General features: G+C 42.5%; 1 protein-coding gene across 9 annotated transcripts in view; it reads left to right on the forward strand.

Moving 5' to 3' along the window:
- The window catches only part of PRDM4 (PR/SET domain 4), a 24,704-nt gene continuing 2,132 nt past the window's right edge, over nucleotides 1–22,572 (forward strand). The window contains exons 1-11 of one of the 9 annotated variants that reach the window (XM_083574084.1): nucleotides 1–617; nucleotides 5,140–5,273; nucleotides 5,760–5,936; nucleotides 6,645–7,433; nucleotides 8,566–8,715; nucleotides 9,385–9,432; nucleotides 10,507–10,625; nucleotides 11,439–11,524; nucleotides 20,148–20,275; nucleotides 20,770–21,084; nucleotides 21,853–22,021. In XM_083574084.1, coding sequence (XP_083430210.1) covers nucleotides 607–617; nucleotides 5,140–5,273; nucleotides 5,760–5,936; nucleotides 6,645–7,433; nucleotides 8,566–8,715; nucleotides 9,385–9,432; nucleotides 10,507–10,625; nucleotides 11,439–11,524; nucleotides 20,148–20,275; nucleotides 20,770–21,084; nucleotides 21,853–22,021 — 2,126 coding nt within the window. In that variant the 5' untranslated portion in view covers nucleotides 1–606. Of the gene's footprint in view, nucleotides 618–692; nucleotides 2,349–5,139; nucleotides 5,274–5,759; nucleotides 5,937–6,644; nucleotides 7,434–8,565; nucleotides 8,716–9,384; nucleotides 9,433–10,506; nucleotides 10,626–11,438; nucleotides 11,525–20,147; nucleotides 20,276–20,769; nucleotides 21,085–21,852; nucleotides 22,022–22,572 lie in introns of those variants that run through there. The other 8 variants (XM_083574085.1, XM_083574091.1, XM_083574087.1 and 5 more) reach the window with 8 other exon arrangements.

The raw sequence follows: 22,572 nt of genomic DNA on the forward strand, positions 1-22,572 counted from the left end.
TGAGCATGCGCGAAGGTGCAGCGGCCGGAGAAGCCCTTTCTCGTCAGGACACAGGCGGCACGCGCAAGGACTCCTGAGCGAAAGGGCAGCCGTTGCAGCGAAGGGCGAACAGGCCAATCTAGAGAAGAGCGGCGGCGCGCGGGCTGAGGAGAGGAGGGGGGGGTCGCTTCCTGGACGCGGAACGGAGCGGAAGCCATCGCCGTTCTGAGCACGGCTCCCCCTCCCTCCCCGCCCCGGCTTTTGCCAGCGCGCGCGCTCTCTCTCCCCCCTCTCGCGCGCCTCGTCCCCTCAGGGAGCGGCTGTTCTGCGGAGCTGCGCCATCTCCCCTTCCGGAAGGGGGCGCTGTTCCTTTGGCTGGCGCGCCGCGCCTCCTCCCATGAGGCTCCCCTGGCGGAGGCCGGGGCCTGCGCTGAGGTGGGGCGGGAGGCGGCCGTGGCCGCGGCGGCTGCTGCTGCTGCCTTAGGTCGATGCCTGCTCGCTTGCTCGCCTGCCTGGGGCGGAGAAGGGCGGCGGCTGAGCGGGGAAGCCAGATGAGGAGGCGGCGGAGGAGGCCGCTGCTGCCGCCGCCGCCGGGTCCCCCTCAGCCCCACCGGCCTCGCCAGGTAAATGCATCACAGGTGAGAGGGCTCGCAGGTGCGTTTGTGGGGCCGAGTTTGCGCCGGTTGCCGAGCCGAAGTTGAGCCTTGGGGTATGTGGAGTGGGGTGCCTCTGGGCGCGTCCAGAGTGCCGCTAGACGGAGAATCCCTCAGGCTGTGGAGCAAACGGCGATTTTGCAGCAGGCACTTGTGTCCAAGGAGGGAAAGTGCTCCAGAGATGGAGATTTAACGGGATAGTCGCAGCGGGAGCCAGGATTTCCAGCATGCTAAGTCTTGGGAAGGGTCGAAGGCAGGCATTGAAGCTCAGAGTCTGCTTTGCACGCAGATGCTTCCAGGTTCTCAATCCCTGGAGTCTTCAAGTGTTGGGGAGGATTTCTGCCTGAAACACATAGTGAACTAGGAGTGACTTGGTTTAAGGCAGCTGTGTATTTATTAAACAGCTTCCCAACGGAAGAGGATGGTACATTAAACACTGGGAGTTGCCAGGATCATATATGATAACCTAGTGTAACGTATACGTGATACTGATGGGTTTGGTGTAGAGTAGAAATATGCTTAACTTTATTGGAATGCCAAACAAAAGGTGATAACTGATGCTTTTTCATTGCTGTAATATTGCAGCACTATGTTGAGAGACGAGGTGTGAGAATAATTAAAAGAATTTGTGGTTTGAAAAGCAGAAGCTGGCAGTACAGTCATTCCATTTTGCCTGTTGGCTTTTTATTCACTGTAATTTCTAGCACTCTCCCTAGTCTGTATCAAGAGGTATGTACAGCTGGTTCTCAGCATGCACAACATGCTAAAGCACACAACACACTAAAGATGCTGTGCATTTCAGCTGTAACAGTGCCTTCCCACAGAGTGTTCACCCCACCTCAGGTTTCACAATCCCTTTTGGAAGTGCAGTCTGCTTCTCATATTTGCTGTTAAAGTTGTGGTTAAGTTGCCTGATTGATGGACTTGCTGCTTTGGTCCCTACACAGGGAGTTTACAAATTAGGTTGCACCCATGCCATGCACTTCAAGCACTTTTATGTCACTTTTACACAATTCACCATTCATTTTAAGGGTGGTGAAGGGAAAGAACGTCACCAGTAATGTACAGGAAAAAAATAATTGTTTTCTTAGGAAGGCAATGGCACCCACCTGAGAGGTGCCAGAACTGAATTCTGGCGAGTTCTGGCTGAAAAAAAGAACTGTCTAAAGGCATTTATTTTTGCATGATTTTTTTTGCCTTATATTGCTTAGAGCCGGTGTCCCGTCCCCCCCCAGAAAATAGGTGCCGGTACTCACCATGAAGTTGTTACATTAGGTGCCACAGTTTTTTAACAACAAGAAAAAGGGTACTGTGTACCTTTGAGTACCCCCTGAAAAAAAGCACTGCTTAGAGCAGTTTACAACTTTCACAAGAAACAGTTCAGCACTGGAAACAAAAAGTTCATTAAAGACATACAGTATGTTGGTGATGCAAACTATGACCTTAAGGCCACAAAAAAGTGATGTCTTAAACACTTTGTGGATACTGTTAAGTCATTGATCCTTGTCCATATCAGCAGTTTTGAAGAGTTGTGGATGGATGTGATACATCTTCATGTTTTTGTGAAGGCAAGTGCAGAGCATTGTTTTCTTTTCAAGATTATCACAGATTATGCAGGTGCAGGGAGTTTTAGAGCAAACTGGAGAAAACTGTGTAGGAAACAGTAAGAAGTATTTGACTATTTGTCAGAATTGTCTGACAGCATTCAAAGGAAAGGTAAATATTTGTATTGAGGGGGTTCTTGCTTCTGTTCTCTTTTTAAAAAATCATTTCTTAAAATTTCTACACCAGTTGCTTCTAAAAAACCACAAAGCAGTTTACAAGACAATAACACTGAGAAAAAAATGCAACCATACTTTAAAACACAGAGAAGTTAAAATACTAAAACAGATTAAATTTACCTCAGCTTTCTAAGCAGCTAGAGTGCTTCTCTGTGTAATGTCTTGAGTGACTGAGCATTTGTAACAGAGTTAAATATTCAGTTACATGAGCAAAGAGATGGAAGAAGGAAAATAATAAAGTGTATGTCTAGTTAGGTAATAATTAAAGTTGAAAACTTTAATTAGCTGATTAATCAGCTTAAAATGAGGGCCAATTTTGTAATCGTTTTGTCTTGTAAACTCACTTTGTGTTAACAATTGATACAACATTGTTTCTGATGTTGAAACAAACAAATTCCTTCCAGTAGCACCTTAGAGACCAACTAAGTTTGTTATTGGTATGAGCTTTCTTGTGCATGCACACTTCTTCAGATACTTCAGATACTGAAGAAGTGTGCATGCACACGTAAGCTCATACCAATAACAAACTTAGTTGGTCTCTAAGGTGCTACTGGAAGGAATTTTTTTTTTTGTTTCGACTACAGCAAACCAACACGGCTACCTACCTGTTTCTGATGTGTTCAGGTAATAGAGGATGAAAAAGGAGAAAAAGTAAAGATGTCCTTTCCTTCTAGCGCTGCACAGTTATTTTTGTTTGTTGAACAGTAACTTCTCATATGCTTCATTTCTTCAAAACCTGTACAGCGGTACCTCGGGTTACAGACGCTTCAGGTTACATACTCCGCTAACCCAGAAATAGTACCTTGGGTTAAGAACTTTGCTTCAGGATGAGAACAGACATCGCCCAGCGGCAGTGGGAGCCCCAATAAGCTAAAGTGGTACCTCAGGTTAAGAACCATTTCAGGTTAAGAAAGGACCTCCAGAACGAATTAAGTTCTTAACCTGAGGTACCACTGTAAAAGAATATTAGGCCATTATGTGCGTTATACACCTGGGCTCCATACTTCTCAAATGCTATAAACTTAATTTTTACTGGCTTTCCCAGAAGGAGGAGTTGAATTGTGGGTAGTATCTAATTTCTTTTTATAACTGTTCTTACTTGTTACGTTTTTATTGTTTTATTATTGTACACCACTATGGTATTTTGTAATATTAAGCAGTTAACAAATATTCCAAATAAATGCCACAGACCTAAGCACACTTAACTAGGCAAGGGTCCCAAATGAACCCTCAAGGACTTCTGTGTAAATACAACAGGACGATACTGCTAGTGTTACTAATTTAGCTTGCAATATTTCTTAATCAGTATCTACACCTTGTTAAGCTAACTCCCCTACTATTCTATCATTCAGTGATAGAATTGTTGCACTTTCTAACATGTAGAAAAAAGCTGTCCATGCAGATACAGATAACTTACAACTTGCGCTTATTTAATATACACACTTGCCTGTTTTGTGATGCAAAAATGGTGTGCATAGGAAAAAAAGAAATGGTACAAAAATGGTGTGAAGGGGGAGGGGAATTGGAGGGAAACAGGAAAAAACAGAATCTGCTCCAGAGGATTGAGAAACTCTTGGAGCAGCATGGGAGGTCACACAAGAAGCTGGAGGGGAGGAGGTTGAATTGGTGAAGATGGCCTCCTTTGCCATTCTGCTGAGGGAAGCCTTCATTAGAACAAAGTGCCTTCTGCCGACAGAAGGACATCACTGGACAGGCACCCAATATTAAATAAAGTGATTTCTAGGTCCTGCTACACATACAACACTGATTATGCAAAAAACCCCGTACATCCAATGGCAATTGTATGCTGCCAATACAGTGGTACCTCAGGTTTAGTATTTAATTCGTTCCAGAGGTCCGTTCTTAACCTGAAACTGTTCTTAACCTGAAGCACCACTTTAGCTAATGGGGCCTCCCACTGCCACCATGCCGCCACCGCCCGATTTCTGTTCTCATCCTGAAGCAAAGTTCTTAACCCGATGTATTATTTTTGGGTTAGCGGAGTCTGTAACCTGAAGCATATGTAACCTGAAGCATAAGTAACCCGAGGTACCACTGTATTGATGATGATTTTAGACGGCTGAAAATTCTTTTAAATAAATCACAATAATTGAACTTGTGAGCTTCTCATAGCCATGTGGATGGCCACCATGGAAAATATGTTGGACTAGATTAATCTTTGGTCTGATCTAGCAAGGCTTCTCTTAAGTTTTTGAGTTGCATTGTGCTGTACGCAGAAATGTTCTGTATAAATAAGTTTTTTTCTGTAGACCTGATACACGTCTCTTGATTTATCCTGTCAAACTGTGCAAAAACAAATATTGTAAAAGTCTAGAGAAGAAATCAAAATATTAATAATCTGGAATCTTTTACCATTTAAGAACACAATCAATAAATGACATGCTGAGGCTTGACCTAATCCAGGGATAGGAACCAGCTGCTGTGTGATTTGAGTTCTCATCATCCATGATCACTGGACACATGCTGGGACCCAACAGCATCTGGGGGGACCCAACAGTTGCTCATCCCTGATCTAATCTCTGTGGGGAATGGTTTGTAAGCCCCTTGAGAACATAATACCTTGTTGCATAACTATGTAGTGTACTATTTGCAGCAGTGAATGTATGTATATTAAGTGGAAAACTTTGGGCAAGATAAGGAGCAGGTCTGAAAACTTGCTTGGCTGGAATTTTATCTGCATGTGTTACATGTTTTCTTTTGTCTAGGATGAATGAAATGAGCCTGAACCCTGTAGGGATGGAGCAGCTGACGGCTTCCTCTGTGAGCAATGCCCTGACTGTCTCGGGAAGCCACTTAGGGTTGGCTTCCTCACCAACACACAATGCCATACCAGCACCAGGTAACATAGCAAGCTGAGTGGGGGGGACACCTCTTTTTTGTGTTATGTATATCTTTGTGCTGTTTAGACTAGGGGAAGTTGTGTAGCTGACCAGACCTAGGAAAGGTTGGAGGCCTGCATTCCTCTATTCAACAGAAGTTGCTCTTACTTTGGTCCTTTGTCTCATATTATGGTGCTCCTGCCACCAAAGCTTGGCATCTGGGGATCCTGGTGGCAATTCCACATACTTTCAGTTATATGAGCATTTTTGAAATGTTACCAAAAATACAATGACAACCCACAGTGCAGAGTTCTGCTGTGAAGCAACTCCCAAGAATAGCAGCAAAGGGGGTGAAAAACTATTAAAAGAAGCTTAAGGAGCATTTCCCCCGTTGTGGTTAGAAGCCAATACTTTCAATGATCCTCCTCATTTTAACCCTCCCCCCATGCTTCTTCTTAATTTATTGGCAGTATAATTGCATTTTATTTGCATTTTGTTTCCGCTAGGATTACCAGTTGCAATTCCAAATTTGGGGCCCTCCTTACCCTCTGCTCTGTCCCTGATGCTTCCAATGGGCATTGGGGATCGGGGAGTGATGTGTGGAATACCAGAGAGAAACTATACCCTACCTCCACCGCCATACCCTCACCTGGAGAGCAGCTACTTCAGACACATTCTACCTGGTGAGTAGTACGGCTGGGTGGAGACGTGTGTTGAGATTGAAGTCTTTATTCAGCAGGAAGGTTTATGGGAGAACCTCTTGCAGGGGGAATGAGTAATAATGTTGGCCCTGAAAGCCCCTGTGGGTTAGATGGCAGGATATATATTTCAGGGCAAGGGTTAAAAACTTGGTAAGTTAAGGAGGTCTCTCCCATTTTTAAAAAAATGTTTAACCATTATTCATAAAGAGAAGCAGGCTTTTCGCAGAACTGTAGTTGTATGCCTTGCTTTCTTTTTCTCATGGCTTGAGAAATCTTGGAACTGGATAGAATTGCTATTTGTTAGTCTTAACTTTTTCATGATTTGGGGTTTTTATTTATTAAATTTATATCCTGCCCTTCATCCCAAAGTTCAAGGTGGCTTCAAAGAGCAACAGCCTCTAGAACAGGAGTAGACAACATGGCGCCCTCTGCATGTTTGGACTACACTCCCATCGGCCCCAGCAGGCACTGCCAAGTGATCAGAGATGATGGGTTTGAAGTCCAAAACACCTGGAATTCAGCATGTTGGCTATTAGAGATTTAGAACTGTTGTACATATAGATTGCATTTGTACATATAGATTGCTGTTAGGTTCAGTCACTTGAAACTTGACTTTTTATTGCAAACTGATCCTCTTCTCACTTTCTCTTCTCTTTTTCTCCCTTCTCTTTCTTTTCTCCCCTTCTTCAGGTCTTTTATCTTATTTAGCTGACAGACCTCCACCTCAGTACATCCACCCCAACAATATAAATGTTGATAGTAATCCAGCTTTATCTGTCTCCAACAACCCTTCAGGCCTAGATCCCTACCAGCCCAATGGAACGGTGGGTCTCGAACCAGGCATTGTCTCCATGGATTCCCGCTCAGTGAACACACACAGCACCCAAAGCTTGCATCCCAGCGACAGCCATGAGGTAGCTCTGGATACCACAATCTCCATGGAAAGTGTTTCGAGGGTTACCAGCCCAATCTCTACTGACAGGATGGCTGAGGAACTTACAATGGGTGATGTGGCTGGGGATCATTCACAGATTGCAAATGGAAGCCATAGTCATGAGCCTCTAGCTGTGGATGCTGTGGGTAGCAGCTTAGCCACGGACACTGTAGGTCATAATGGCGTCCTCCCTATTCATGGTAGCAGCTTGGAGCTTCCTGTTGTTATGGAGCCTGACCACATTGCAGGCCGTGTCAGTGGTCTATCTGACAGGACACTTGGCGACTCCATTCATGCGGTGGCCATGAGCAGCAATTCTGTGAGTGTGGCACTTTCTACCTCACACAACCTCACATCCCTGGAATCTGTCTCCTTACATGAAGTGGGTCTCAGTTTGGAGCCTGTGACTTCCATAAGCCAGGAAGTAGCCATGGGACAAACTCATGTGGATGTCTCCCCGGACAACCTTTCCTTTGTGCCGTCATCACTGCAGATGGAAGACTCCAATTCAAACAAGGAGAACATGGCTACCTTGTTTACCATATGTGAGTGCTTGCCAGTGTATGCTTGCCTCAGTCTCTGGGTATTTTTTTGCATTGCAAGGTAGAAGGTTTCTTGCAGTAAACGTATTTACTTCTGGTGGCAGATTCTAGCAGAACCGTAAAAGAAATCTTACAGAAGTTGGGGGAAATTGGGCTAAATCTTACATTGTACAGAACTGTCATTTAAAGAAACCAACACTTTGGTGTTTATTTTTTTTCCTTTTTTTCATTCCCTCACATCTATACATACAGGCTCTAAAGTGAATGCAGCTCAATTGCTCTTTGCCCCCCCCCCCTGCTTTCTAATTGTCCCAAGTGTTTTCCCTGCTTACATGTTTGTTTGGTGCTTTGTTATCTTCATTATTAAAAAAAGAACACCAGCCCTGTTTCCCTTTTTAGCACTTATTTATATTTATTTGGAGACATTCCTAGCCACCCTTCACCACAAAGGCCCAGGGCAGGTTACAATATTATCTTGCAAAGTTAAAATCAAAACAATTTCTATCAGACTAGAAGACAATAGAAGTAGGTCCCTTGAAAATCTGCTCTGCCCAAAGAAAGGTATAAGGTGGTTTCCTGTTTGGTGGACCCTTTTGTCAGTTAGTGCTGTTGGGCTAGGAACTGGAAGAAAAACTTGATCAAGTTTGTGTGTCTTGACTTTTAAGTGGCTATGTTCCCACAACAGGCTTTCCTCTAACTAAAACTATGTCTATTTGTAAGCACCCTTCCTTGTGTCTCCCTATCCCTGCTGCACATAGGAATAATTCACCTCCAACTGCTACTCAGAATAAAGAACCTGTCTTTCCATCACATTTTAATTTCATGTAAATTGGTCTTGTCCATGCAGACCTATGGTAATTATGTGTATTTCCCCCCTCAAATAAATAAATTAAAAATTGAGCAAACCCAACTTCTGCAATATTTTCTGCCCTGGTCACTTGAAGGCAATTTTTAATTTCCACAAAGAGCTGGGCAAGTCATTATTTACAAATGTGCAGTATTAGGGGAAAAAAGACTGCAGGCTCTTTGCGTTAACTATTTGTAACTTGACTTTTTGTATTTGTGACACCCTCATCTTGGCTGACTTGCTACAGTAACAATATCCCCAATGTTCTGTGTCCTCCCTCAACTGCAGGGTGCACACTCTGCGACAAAGCCTACCCATCTGATTGTCCAGATCACGGGCCTGTGACCTTTGTTTCAGACACCCCAATCGAGAGCCGAGCCAGGCTTTCTCTCCCGAAACAGCTTGTCATCCGCCAGTCTCTCATGGGAGCCGAAGTGGGTAAGGATACTGTTAACTAGATTTTTATGAGGTGGGGTATGGTTGATTGGGGAGATCCCAAGTGAATAAAAGCTCATATGGTAATAGTGGAAAACAAGATAATTAAAAGGTGGCATTTGGAAAGAAATTGGGTCTGGGCAGTTCATTTGTAAATGGGTGCACAAGACAAGAATATCTGTTTTGTGGTCAGAATGGTGGGAGGTATTTTTATATTGTGCCAGTGCTTATTATTAAGTGATTAATGAGGAAAGCAATAACATTGTCAAGACTTGTTGCCTAGATCAGGAGTGGCTACACTGTGGCCCTTGAGATGTTGCTGGACTACCATCATCTGTGACTCTTGACCATGCTGGCTGGAGCTGATGGGAGTTGGGGTCTAACAACATATGCTTCCCCACCATGTTTGCATTTTCTTATGTAGAACGGTTAACCTAGCTGCAGCAACTATTATATAGCCCTACAAAATTTTAGTGCCTCACAGCTCCTTAAGGAAGGTAGTTGATCTGGAGGCAGGGGTAGATAATTAGAAGGTCAAGAGTCTAGCAGCAAGTCATTTCACTCCCACTCAGTGCAAGATTCTTAATAGGTAGTATTCTCTGTAGCGTATTTTTTATGTCTGCAAAGCTACATTAGTTTACACTAATAGAGATTGTCACCTTTTCTCTTCAGGTGGGCAGTATTGTCAGTTATCAACATGTCTTGGATCTTCCTCCTTGGGTATGGCCAGTAGATAAACTTTGGCAATGAAACTCTGACTCAATCAGTTAGTGGAATTAGGCCTGGGCATTCATAGAAACTTATTGGTTGTATTTATATCCATGTCTTTAAATGTTTCATTTAAGCCCTGTGACGTTATATTTAGTTACTTGTGCTTTTGAAAACGCAGCTCCAGATCCGCTAAAGTAGCAACTTTTATTTGGCCTAATCTTCTCTGTTTTGCAAGGGTTTAATTATAAACTCAAAGATAAGTCAGTGGGAGGAGTGATGCTTGAGTCTAAAACTGCCACGACATTGTTGCTGCGATGCTCATAAAGGGCTTGAAAGCCTTCAGGCCAATGACTTTCAAACTTTATATCTTCAGGAGACACTTTCTGCAATGACTGACTTGTTACAGAAATCTTGTATGTCTCTTACGGCTTTCAGGAGATCCTGGGGTATCTTCTAAGAGCTTACATTCAATTTATGTGCCACACCATCCAGGTCTGGTGGGTTTATCTTCTTGAACTGATAGTCTCTCTGATAGTATGATAGTATCTCTCTCCTACAGCAGTACATTTGGAACCCCTTTGTTGAAAACCCTCTGCCTTAAGGCATCGCTCTCTTGGAGTGAGAATTAACAGCCCGGACAGAGATGTTTAGTGGAGTAACTGGGGAGATTATGGAGAACCTAGTTATTCTAACTGTGCAAAGAATTGGCAACCTGAGATGCTTGCTATATTCCTGGCTGCTTCCGCAGTTTCTGAAATAAAAATTTTCTATTTTTGCAGGAAGTGCCTTGAAAACTTAAATGAGCGCAGGAGGTCAGGACCTCACTTTCACAACTCGACTGAAAGTAAATGATTTGATATTAGAAGAAAAATAGATTGATGCAGTGATTAACAGTTGAGCGTACTCCCAAGAGTGTTATGTGATAGTAGTTGTTCCTGTGACTATCTCATTTTGTAGATGCTTTCATGGGCTGATGCTTAGCAGTAGTCCTCTGAGTGCTATACAACATTACATCTTTGCAGTGGTGGTTTTGGAATTTGTTAGGTGTAATCAGTGGGTTGTTGTTTTTAAACCTGTTGGCAGGTGTGTTGGCTAGAGAAACTATTCCTGTACGCACTTGCTTTGGACCCCTCATTGGGCAGCAGAGCCACTCCATGGAAGTAGCAGATTGGACAGACAAAGCTGCCAATCACATTTGGAAGGTCAGTTTGTGTTGTCATGTCCTCCTCTTCATTATTGAACCTTGTGCAAAAAAGACAACATGGGTTTGCCTTTTCTTTTGTGTGCATGCACAAAAAATGGCAACATGACATTGGGTATGGTGAGAAAAGTGGCAAGCTATCCTGAATTAAGCAGTATCTGTATGTATAATATTCCATTTTCAGATTTGAAAAAGTGCTTGAGAGACTTGCCTTCCTTTTCCCCAGCTATAATGCTTCTCTTAAGAAACATAATGTTCTCTTAAGAAAGGTGTGTGGAGCTTTTGGCTCTCCGAATGCTGAACTACAACTCCCATCAGTCCCAGCAAGCATGGCCAATGACTAGGGAATTCTAGTACAGCAACATCTGGAGGGCCAAAGGTTCCCTACACCTGTTGAAGGCTTGTCTGCACAGCAGGCAAAATTGAGTTTACCACTATGGGCTTTATAGCTGCCTCGTCCTTCTTTCCTTTCATCCTTGTGAACTGAAGCCCTGTCAGGGAGCTCTAGCACATAGCGCCTTACAAAGGTTCAGATCATGGCGTCTTGGAAATCGGGGTGGGAGGGAGAAAGTGCTTCTAGAAATGAAGCTAGTCTCTTATAAAGGATGGTCCATAGTATGATGGCTTCATGCTTAGTTTACCCCACCTTTTTAGATTGTTTCCAGCACTTAAGAAATTTGCTAAATGCTCCTATGACTTGCTGCAGGAAAGTCCTGGCTGTAATATTTCCTCCATGCTGCAGCAGCGGCAGTCTCTGTGGAGAGATTTTCCAAACATTTCAACTGGCACTTCTTTCTTACTTTTCTCTCATCAGATGTACCACAACAATGTCCTGGAGTTCTATATCATCACAACTGATGAAAATGAATGTAACTGGATGATGTTTGTGCGGAAAGCCAGGTGAGAAAACGATACACTTAGACAGGGTTAGGTATCTTAGTGGAACAGTCATATTGGTATGATATGCATTCCTCCATGTATTGTATCAGAACCTTATCATTCTATCTCTCTTTTCTCTGCCCCCATTTTTACTTGAAATAGCACTCTTGCTTTCTTTAACTGCTTTAGTCCAGGCATAGGCAAACGCGGTCCTCCAGATGTTTTGGGACTGCAACTCCCACCATCCCTAGCTAACAGGACCAGTGGTCAGGGATGATGGGAATTGTAGTCTGAAAACATCTGGAGGGCCGAGTTTGCCTATGCCTGCTTTAGTCCAATATTTTGGACTCAAAAGTGTAATTCTAGAAAACTTGTTCCAATCATACGTGTTCTCATAGAGCTACACTGGTTATCAGATGGTTTCTGGACCCAACTGAAAATGCTGTTCTGGGGACTTCCGGTGTGCCGCGAGCTCGACGCAAGCAAGGTTCTTACCGGGAGTGAGAGCCTGAGCTATTTTGGAGGGAGGGGGCAACTCCAGGGCGCGGAGACCCCCCAAAAATACTTCTGGAGGGTGTTCAGAAGGTCCGGTTCCCAGCGTGACCAGAAAAAGATCAACCCGGCTGCCAGGTAGCCTCGAGAGAGGTGAAGAGAGTGGCGGAGAGATCTTGCAGGTCGAGGGACGCCATTATCCACCTCCAATTAGCGAAGCCCTGAGCTTGCAGAGAACAGCGGTCCGCTCTCAAAACCAAGAACTCCGACACAAAAAAAAAAAAGGAAAATACTTGAATTTGGTGGCCAAGAGCCCAAATACTAACAAGGAAGTCTCGGAGGAATAAAAGGAGTAAACGGAGTTTAGCTGAATCCCGAAATCAACGCAGACGCAGCGCAACGTCAGTGCAGGGGGAAAGTGAAAGTGAGCTGCCCTGGCGGATAAAACACTGCCCTTCGGCTGCTCTCTCAGGACGAGAGAGAATCTTTCTAAGGGAAGTAATATTGTTGCAATAGGAGAGAAGAAGAGGGGCCAGAGAAAAACTTGTTGGATTAAAAGGTCCTTGGCGAAACGGAGGGGAGGAGAAGAGGGGAGGTGCTTCTCGGTTTTGCATGAAAGAACGCAAAGGATTTCGAGCCGGAAGAGAAGCCCCGTCGCCATTAGAAACCGCCTCAGTGTGAAAACGGTGAAAGAAGAAAGGGAAAAAAGAGGAGAAGGCGAAGTAAGTTAGCGTGGACACCACCCCACTGTAGGTGTCTCCCTTTTTCCCTGTGAGGCGTTTGACTTCTTTTCTCTTTCAATTGGAGACGAAAATGCTAAATGCTGACTCATATGAGTAACTAAGACTTGACGAACTAAGATTTGGTGATCTAAGTTATATCTTCAGAAAAGATACAGATATACTTCAGAAAGAGACTTGGATTGCTAGTTGTCTTTGAGGTAGAACTGAGATATCAGAAAATTAATGTTTATTTAAGAACTTGATGTCGCCCAGCGTTGGGATGGAGATTGCTTAATTTTTTTCGGCTGGTTCCTCTTCCTCCTTCCTCTCCCTATCCCTCCTACCTCTCCCTATCCCCCCTACCTCCCCTATTTGTTATTTTTATTGTTTATCTTTCCTCCCCCTTTTTCTCCCCTCCCTTTGCTGTTATGCGATACTGCTACTAACTGTACCTGAGTCCCTGCTCAATTGCGCGGATTAGCCTGTTTGGAGGCGAGAAGAACAGCTGGCTGAGAGATAACCAGATCGGAGAGAAGTGAACTTGTGGGACTAATTGGGAAAACGCTATACTGACTATAAGTGTAATAGAAAGATCTGTATAAAGGTCTGGTAGCCCAGGAGGGGGGTAAGGACGAAAAGTCAATATAGCGAAAGGGAGGAGGTGAAAAATATACAATTAGAACACAAGAAAGAAATAAGGGAGGAAGATACTTTCTGGGAGGTGGGGAAAAGAAAAATCTGAAGGATGTCGCATACGGGAAAGAAGGGTACGAATGGGGGAGTACCTAGTGATAGAAGGGGATCTAAACAAGAAGTGGATTTTAAGACTGATATTTTGAAGGTGCTTGCTGAAATTAAACAGAGTCAAAATAATGTAGAATATAAATTAGAACAAGTAGATAACAGGATTGGGAGAATGGACAAAAAGATGGATGAAACAGTGAGTGAACTTAAAGGCCAAATAAAGGAAATATTTAGGAGAACGCAGCTCAATGAAGAAGGATTAAAAAAGACTAGATTGGAGTTAAAGGATATAAAAAGAGAAAAGGAAAAGGTGAAAGCAGAAGTGATGGATTTAAACAAGGCACAGGAAGAGATGAAGGACATTATAGCAATGAATGAATTGAGACAGAGGGAGGTGAATCTAAGGCTGAGGGCAGTGCCAGAGGCACAAAATGAAAATATTAAGGAGAAATTAGTAATGGAGCTAGCGGAATGGATGGGTATATCAGTGGAAGAAATGGCCAAAAATGTGCAGAGTGCATTTAGAATGCGGGTTAGCTCAACAAGAACAAAGAGATATACAGGCGACTGCCTGATTACATTTAAAGATAAAGATATAAGGAACAAGATTCTTCAAAAGAATAGGGAAAAGAGGTTGAATATTGAGGGGAATTACATCATTATTTTTAAAGACATCCCAATCAGACTACTCAAACGAAGAGACTCTTATAAACCATTGGTGCAGGCACTGAAGAAAAATAAAATTGAATTCAGGTGGGAATTCCCGGAGGGGTTATCTTTTGCATACAGAGGCAAAAAACACAAGTTATTAAATCAGGAGGAAACCGGGAAATTCCTGAGAAAATATAAAGAGTTAAGAGCACAGATGAATGGAAGGGGGGGAGCGGAGGGAGGAGCTTCAGGAGAATCAGAATCGAAAGAGGAAGAGGAGGGAGGGGGGAGTGGACCAGACGAAGAAACAGAGGGCGAAGTAGAAGAGGGGGACCCAGAGAATCCATAAAGAAAAGGAAAATTCACGGGAGAGTTAGGGAGAGTTAGAAATTATGGGGTTAAAAATTTGGAGTTGGAACATCAATGGGATGAATGAGAAAAAAAAGAGGAATAAAATCGAGCAATATTTGAAAAAGAAAAATTTGGATGTTATTTGTCTCCAGGAAACGCATATAGCCAGAAGGCACAGGAAAATATTAATTAACAAGAGATTGGGGAAGGAATTTGAATCATTGGATAAAGAGAAGAAAAGAGGAGTGGTACTATATATTAAAAATAAGATTGAAGCTAGAACAATATTTAAGGATGAAGAGGGTAGGATAATAGGGGTCCGTATTAATTGGCAAGGAGAAAATTTGGTGTTAATAGGGGTGTATGCCCCAAATGACAATAAGTCGGAATTCTTTAATAAATTGGAAGAGAAAATATGTGAATATGTAGATCAGAAAATTGTTCTAATGGGTGATCTGAACGGGGTGGTTTCTCTAGAAGTGGATAGGTATAGAGAAGGAGGAAGTAGGAACGGGAAACTACCAAAATCTTTTTTTTCAATGGTGGATAATAGTAATTTGATAGATATCTGGCGTCTCAAACACCCACTAGATAAACAATTCACCTTCCACTCGGAACCCAATCAGTCTATGTCACGGATCGACCAGATATGGACCTCAAGTGAATTATGCCCAAGAATTAAACTAATAGAAATAAGACCGAGGGTAATTTCAGATCATAACCCGATAGAGTTAGAAATAAAAAGCCTGGAGCCAAGAAGTTTTAGATGGAGATTGAAGGATTATCTTCTGGAAGACCAAAAAATTGTTGAGACGGCGCAGGAAAGACTAAAGCAATACTTTAAGGAAAACAGTGGTAAAGGAACAAAAGCTAATGTGGTGTGGGACGCAAGCAAGGCAGTAATAAGAGGCTACTTTATCCAGCAAAATGCAATTAAAAATAAGAATAGAGAGAAAGGGAGGGAGGAAATTTTGAGGCAGATAATGGTAAATGAACAAAAATTAGCCCAAAAACCCAACTGTCAGAAAGCAAAAGAAAGAATAAAAATATTACAAGCCCAATTTGCCATAATAATAAACAGAGAGGTGGAGTGGAATATCAAAAAATTAAGACAAAAAAACTTTGAGTTTGCAAATAAATCAGGCAAATGGCTTGCCTGGCAAATAAAAAAGAGGAAGGAACGGAGTACAATAAATAAAATAAAGGTAGGAGAGGAAGAGAAAACAGACCCCAAAGAAATTAGGAGAGAGTTTCATGACTACTATAGAAGACTATACTCTAACAGGGAGAGAACTAATTTAAGGAGAATAGAAAGATTTCTGAGGGACAAAGGGGTGCAGAAAATCTCAATGGAGGGAAAACAACGACTAAATACCCCAATAGGAAGTGATGAAATAGAAGATGTAATAAAAGAGCTAAAGAGAGGAAAAGCCCCAGGTCCAGACGGATTTACTGCAGGTTATTATAAGGAGATGAAAACTGTATTGATGGGACCTATGAAAGAAATTATGGATAATATTCTAAGGAAAGGAGAACTCCCAGAGACTTGGAGGGAGGCATTTATTACGTTCATTCCTAAACAGGACGCGGATTTAACCCAGGTTAAAAATTATAGACCGATCTCACTGCTGAATATAGATTATAAAATTTTTGCAGGGATCCTAGCGAGAAGGTTGAGGAGGTTGTTATCAGAAAATATTCACAGAGATCAAGCAGGATTCCTGCCAGGTCGGCAGATGAGAGACAACACAAGGAATATAATCAATATGTTGGAGTACTTATCTGTTAGGATTAACAAACAAGCTATAATGATGTTTGTAGACGCCGAAAAGGCATTTGACAATGTCATTTGGGACTTTATGCTGAAAAATTTAGAATATATGGAGGTGGGGGAAGATTTCTTTAATGGAGTAAAAGCTATATATACAGACCAGAAAGCCAAATTGATCATTAATAACATAGTGACAGAAGAGATAAAGATACAAAAAGGAACGAGACAGGGCTGCCCGCTCTCCCCGCTTCTGTTCATAATGACATTGGAAGTCCTATTAAATTCTATACGGCAGAACCAAAAAATAAAAGGAGTGTGGGTCGGACAGAATGTATACAAGATCAGAGCATATGCGGATGATGTTGTAATAATGTCAGAGGAACCAACAACTGCAATGGAAGAAATATTGAAAGAATTAGAGCAATTTGGAGAGGTGGCAGGGTTCAAATTAAATAAGAGTAAAACCAAAATAATAAGCAAAAACTTAGATCAGAAAACCACAGAAATAATTCAACAGCAAACACAAATAGAGGTAGTCAAAAAAGTGAAATATCTCGGTATTTGGATAACACCTAAGAACATAGATTTATTTAAAAATAATTATGAACCGACGTGGAGGGAAATAAAAAAAGACTTGGAAATATGGGGGAGGTTAAAACTGTCATTTTGGGGCAGGATTAACACAATTAAGATGAATGTATTACCCAGGTTGATGTTTCTGTTTCAAACTATCCCAATAATTAAAGGAAGCCGAATTTTTAAAGAGTGGCAACGAACGCTCTCGAGATACATCTGGCAGGGAAAGAAGCCGCGGATTCAGTTTAAATTATTGACAGATATAAAAGAAAGGGGAGGTTTCGCATTGCCGGATGTGAAGTTATACTATGAGGCGGTTTGCCTATGTTGGGTTAAGGACTGGGTAAAGTTGGAGAATAGGGAGTTATTGGATTTGGAGGGTCATGACAACAACTTCGGCTGGCACGCCTATTTATGGCGGGAAAAATGGAGGATACACAGGGGGTTTGGAAATCATATTTTTAGAGGACCACTAATTGAAATTTGGGAAAAATATAAAAACTTGCTGGAACCAAAAACGCCACATTGGCTTTCACCTCTGGAAGTAATGTGCGTAAAGGCTATTAATATGAGAAGTAACTGGGCAAGATATAATCAGCTAATAATTAAAGAAGACGGTAAATGGAAGGTCCGACCATACGATCAGGTCAAAGAGTATGTTTTCGATTGGCTACACCATCTCCAGGTGAATCAGATGTTTAAGAAAGATCTTAAAGAGAGAGGCTATGGAGAGAAGGAATCCAAGTTTCAGATGGAGATTATAAATAAAGAAGAGAAAACTGTTTCGAAAATGTATAGGATACTGTTAGACTGGAGTTTAGGAGATGAGGAAGTTAAATGTGTGATGATTCGCTGGGCACAGGACGTAGGACATAGTATACTATTTGAAGATTGGGAAAGACTTTGGAATGAAGGATTAAATTTTACGGCCTGTACAATGATAAAGGAGAACGTATTGAAGATGTTTTATAGATGGTATCTAACACCCATGAAATTATCAAAGATGTATAAGGTGGATAATAAATGCTGGAAATGCAGGGTTAGTGAGGGTTCCTTCTACCATATGTGGTGGGAGTGTGGAATAGTGAAGCAGTTCTGGGAAAAAATTTATATAGAATTAAAGAAGATCTTAAAATATACGTTCTCAAAGAAAGCAGAACTTTTCTTATTAGGCATGTTAGGCCATGAGATAAAGAAAAAAGATTGTAAACTAGTGTACTATGCAGTTACAGCAGCAAGAGTAATGCTTGCTCAGATGTGGAAAAGACAGGAAACACCAACGGTAGAGGAGTGGAGATCTAAACTACTAGATTACATGGAAATGGATAGACTTGCAGGTAAAGTAAGATACATAAGAGACCAAAAATTTACCAAGGATTGGGGAAAGTATGTGGATTATCTGGAACTTATTAGTCAAGGGAAAATAACGCTAAGGGGATTTAGAGATGCACTGTAAGTGAATATGAGTTATTGTTTGAAGATAATAGGAGTACAAATAATGTATAACGAATAATGAATAGTATATATTAAGAAATAAATATAAAAAAGTGTAATGACAATATTTACTAAGAAATGCGTAGCTTAAAGTATTATTTCGAATGATTGTCGGGAAAGCTAAAGGAAGTCCCGAAAGTGTTAATTTAAGAAGGAGTAAATGTGAAAATTAAGTTTTTTTTTTTTTTTTTTTTTTTTTTTTATATTTCTTCTGTTCTTACTTTTTTTCTCTTTAGTGGTGTATGATTGTGTATGATTTCTATTTTTATTAGCTCATGTGTGTGTAGATAATTCTTTTGTTTAATCTTTTTCTTGATGCAAGTAATAAAAAATTAAATGTGAAAATGCTGTTCTGGCTTTTGAGACACTATCTGAATTTGGGGCACTTAGAGCAATGTAACTTTTAGGCTTAGGGACCAAATGTGGCCCTCAAAGCCTTGCTGTCTGGTCCCTGGGACTGTTCCCAGCTACATCCCCGACTTGCCTTGCTTCTCACCCTCGAGTGATTTTGTTGACTACATTGTATACTTGAACTCCCATGTCATTTATATAAATGGAGGATAGAGGTAGGGGTGTGTTTGTGTGTGTATATAGAAACTAGCCTACTGTAGAGAGGTGAACTTTACATTCACTGCTCTACCCACTCTTGACCTACCACAGGTTCCCCAAAAGAAATGCAACCCTCAGACTGAAATAGGTTCCCTGCTGAAGGTTTAAATCATAATAATAAAAATAATACTAACACACCCACACTGGCAATTTCAGCTCAGGTTCACCTTTCATGCACACAGGTGTGAGTCAGTAACTATATATTACAAGATCCTAAGCCCCTTTGTTGCCCTGACATGTCCCAAAAATATGCCAGCTCTGGGGCTGGGTTAGTTAATACCCTCCTACTGTGATCAAATGGAAGGGGACAGAGACAGCTTCCCCTCCTGCCTTGGTCATAGCTGGAAACAGGGCATAGGCCGTGGTGCAGTAGCTCTGCTATGGATTCTTCACCCATTCCTCCATAAGATTGCTCTGCCCTTCTTTAGGCTCACATAAACCTTTCACCAGTACAGTAGCACCTTGGCTTACGTTACCTTCGGGTAACATAAACGGCAAACCTGGAAGTGTTTTGCTGCATGCGCATGCACAGAAGCAGTCCCTCCGGTTGCGGAAACCTCGGGATCCGACTGGAGCTCCAGAACGGGTCCTGTCTGCAACCGGAGGTACCACTGTACAACTAACTAATTAACTTTCTCCACTTCTAAGCTTCCGGCTGTATTCTTTGGCACAGATGTTCGTGGCAAAAAGGGTCAAATGTTTTGGTGCATACTCAGCAGACTTTCCTGAAATAGGCTGCAGTGAGTTTAGATGCAAGTTGCGAGGAGTAAAATATGCAGGGTGTCAAAGACATAGGATCCAGGAGTCCAGAGGTGGACATTGGGAAAGCTTAAAAGTAAAACAGTGACATCTGAATCTTGCAAGGGAATAATGTGACTATTGGTCATCCTGCCTAGAGCCGTTGGGAGTTGGAGTCCAACAACACCTGAAAGGACACACATTCCCCATCCCTGTGTTCTACAGAAGCTGTCTGCTCCAGAATGGAAGTCACCAACTGTGTGGACCACTGGATGGAAATGAGTAGTATTACAAAGCTGAATTTCAGAAAGGTCCACAGCTCCACTTCTTCATTCAGCAGAAATATTTTTTTCCTGACAGCTACAAAAGTAGTTAGTTACTGTTTTGAATTAGCTTGTACTAAGAATGTTAAGCATTCCAGAAATATTGATAGGAGAATAAATATAAATAGTATGTCACATTTAAATTGGTTTCCCCTCTTCCCTGCATATAATAGGAATCGGGAAGAACAAAATCTGGTGGCTTATCCTCATGATGGAAAGATTTACTTCTGCACCTCACGTGATATCCCTCCAGAGCATGAGCTTCTATTTTACTATAGTCGAGATTATGCCAGACAGATCGGTAAGCAGTTTGATGCACTTAATTGAATGTATCCTTTAGAAAGCATCCACTTGCTTTCAGTTTGCCTCTTATCACAGCTATGTTTGAATGGATTTAGCTCCATATTGTTAATTTTATTCATGTCCAGAATGTGGAATTCTAATTCTAGGTATTTTACAAAATGTTTGCCAAGATGGGTTATTTTGGAGGCTGGGAAGCTCAGTTATGAGCTTTGAAGCTTGTGCAACATCAGTTACCAAGGAACAGAAACTCTGTAATGCCCAATTTGCACATTATTGGCTTTACAGCGCTATCTGACCATTTATTTGCACAAAGCTACAAGTTTGTAGCTTTGTCTGTGCCTTCTTTTTAATCAGGATTGTTTTCTTGTCTTTTGTTCCTGCAAAATGCACTGAATAAAAAGGGAAGACCAGTCACCTTAAAGCAGAGCCAAGCTTGCAAGTATACGAGAGCTGTGGTGCTTGAAACTCTCAGATCTTGTTTTTGCGTTAAAGGTGTTCCTGAGCATCCTGATGTGCACACTTGTCACTGTGGAAAAGAATGTGCTTCCTACACAGAATTCAAGGCCCACCTGAGTAGTCACATCCACAGCCACTTCCCCAGCCAGGGGCACAGCACCAACCATGGACCAGGCCATAGTAAGGAGAGAAAGTGGAAATGCTCCATGTGTCCTCAAGCTTTCATCTCACCGTCTAAGCTTCATGTTCACTTCATGGGGCACATGGGCATGAAGCCACACAAGTGTGATTTCTGTAGCAAAGCCTTTAGTGACCCTAGCAATCTCCGTACACACCTCAAAATACACACAGGTAAGTGAAGACCTTAAAGTTCTGGAGTTGATAACGTGAGACTTGAGCTGCCTGGGTTGTTAAGAACTGTATTGCTGTGGACAAATTTCCACAGGCAAACTCAGTATCTGAGTGCTCAATATAGACTGTAAATTTGTTTCTGAGTGACTGGTTCATTTTTTATTAGCATTCTTTTTTTGCCTTTGTCAGAAAGTCCAAGGTATTTGGCAGCATCTGTGGGCTGCAGTGTCTCCTCCTTCCTATCAAGCCTCTTTCACTAGAAATGAACATTGTATGCAAAATTCCAGCTGTTGCATTCTGTGCCCCAGAGCCCAGCTTAAAGTCCCCTGCACAAAATAGAAAGAACATATGGAAATGAGCTTTATTATCTTGCTTACAATGCCTTTTCTGTAGATCCTTCTATCCCAATTTACCATTTCTGTTCAATACGTATTTGACTAAATGCTCCGTTTTTTAGCCTTTAGCCAGATTTGAAACATTTTTCCAAAGAGGAAACACAGGGAGATCATGTGTTATGATGGGAAGGACTGTTGTGTGGCACTGTGATGGATCACACTGGGTGTAGGATGATGCAGTGTCCTGTCAGTAGTAAAAAGTGAGGAGAGCTCAGGGATACATACTCTCTGGCATGTGAACATGCAGCTGCCCCACATAATCATTCCTTGTTAATGGCAAACAGGGTGCTGGCTTAGGTTTTAAAGTGTTCATACAATTATGTAGAAGGAACAATGTAAAATGGTCTTATACCCCTTGTTTAACTAATTCCAGGTCAGAAGAATTATCGCTGTGCTCTCTGTGAAAAGTCCTTTACCCAGAAGGCCCACCTGGAGTCTCATATGGTTATCCATACAGGGGAGAAAAACCTCAAGTGTGATTACTGTGACAAACTGTTCATGCGACGGCAGGATCTCAAACAGCATGTGCTCACACATACGCAGTAGGTACCGTATTTTTCGCTCTATAGGACGCACCTTGTTTTAGAGGGGGAGAACAAGGGGGAAAAAATCTCCCCCTCTCTGCCCAGCACCCCTTCAGCGAAGCGGCAGGAGGCGCTGCGCAGAGAGGGGGAGATTTTTTTCCTTGTTCTTCCCCTCTAAAACAAGGTGCCGTTCAAGGTGCGTTCAGTCGCCTTCAGGCAGCTACCTCCAGGCTTCAGTGAAGGCAACCCGAAGCCTCCGGAGCGCGGTGGGAGTTCCCGCTGTGCTCCGGAGACTTTGGGTTCCTTTCGACCTGCTCTTTGGGGCTGGCGGGGGGAAGAGCAGGTTGGGGAGCAGCGGAAAGGCACGCAGCCTTCCACTGCTCCCTGAGCTTGTGGGCTTGGCGGTGGGGGGAAGCGCTGCCTTCCCCCCACCGCCAGCCTCAAAGAGCTTCTCGGGGAAGCCCGGGTCCCCCCCCCCAAGCCCCAAAGAGCAAAGCCGCCGAGACAGCGAGCGGGATGCATCCCGCTCACTGTCTTGGCTTCTGCCATAGCCGCAAGCAGCCTCTCCC

This window comes from Podarcis filfolensis (assembly GCF_964270895.1).
Source record: "Podarcis filfolensis genome assembly, chromosome: 10".
Taxonomy (NCBI): Eukaryota; Metazoa; Chordata; class Lepidosauria; order Squamata; family Lacertidae; genus Podarcis; species Podarcis filfolensis.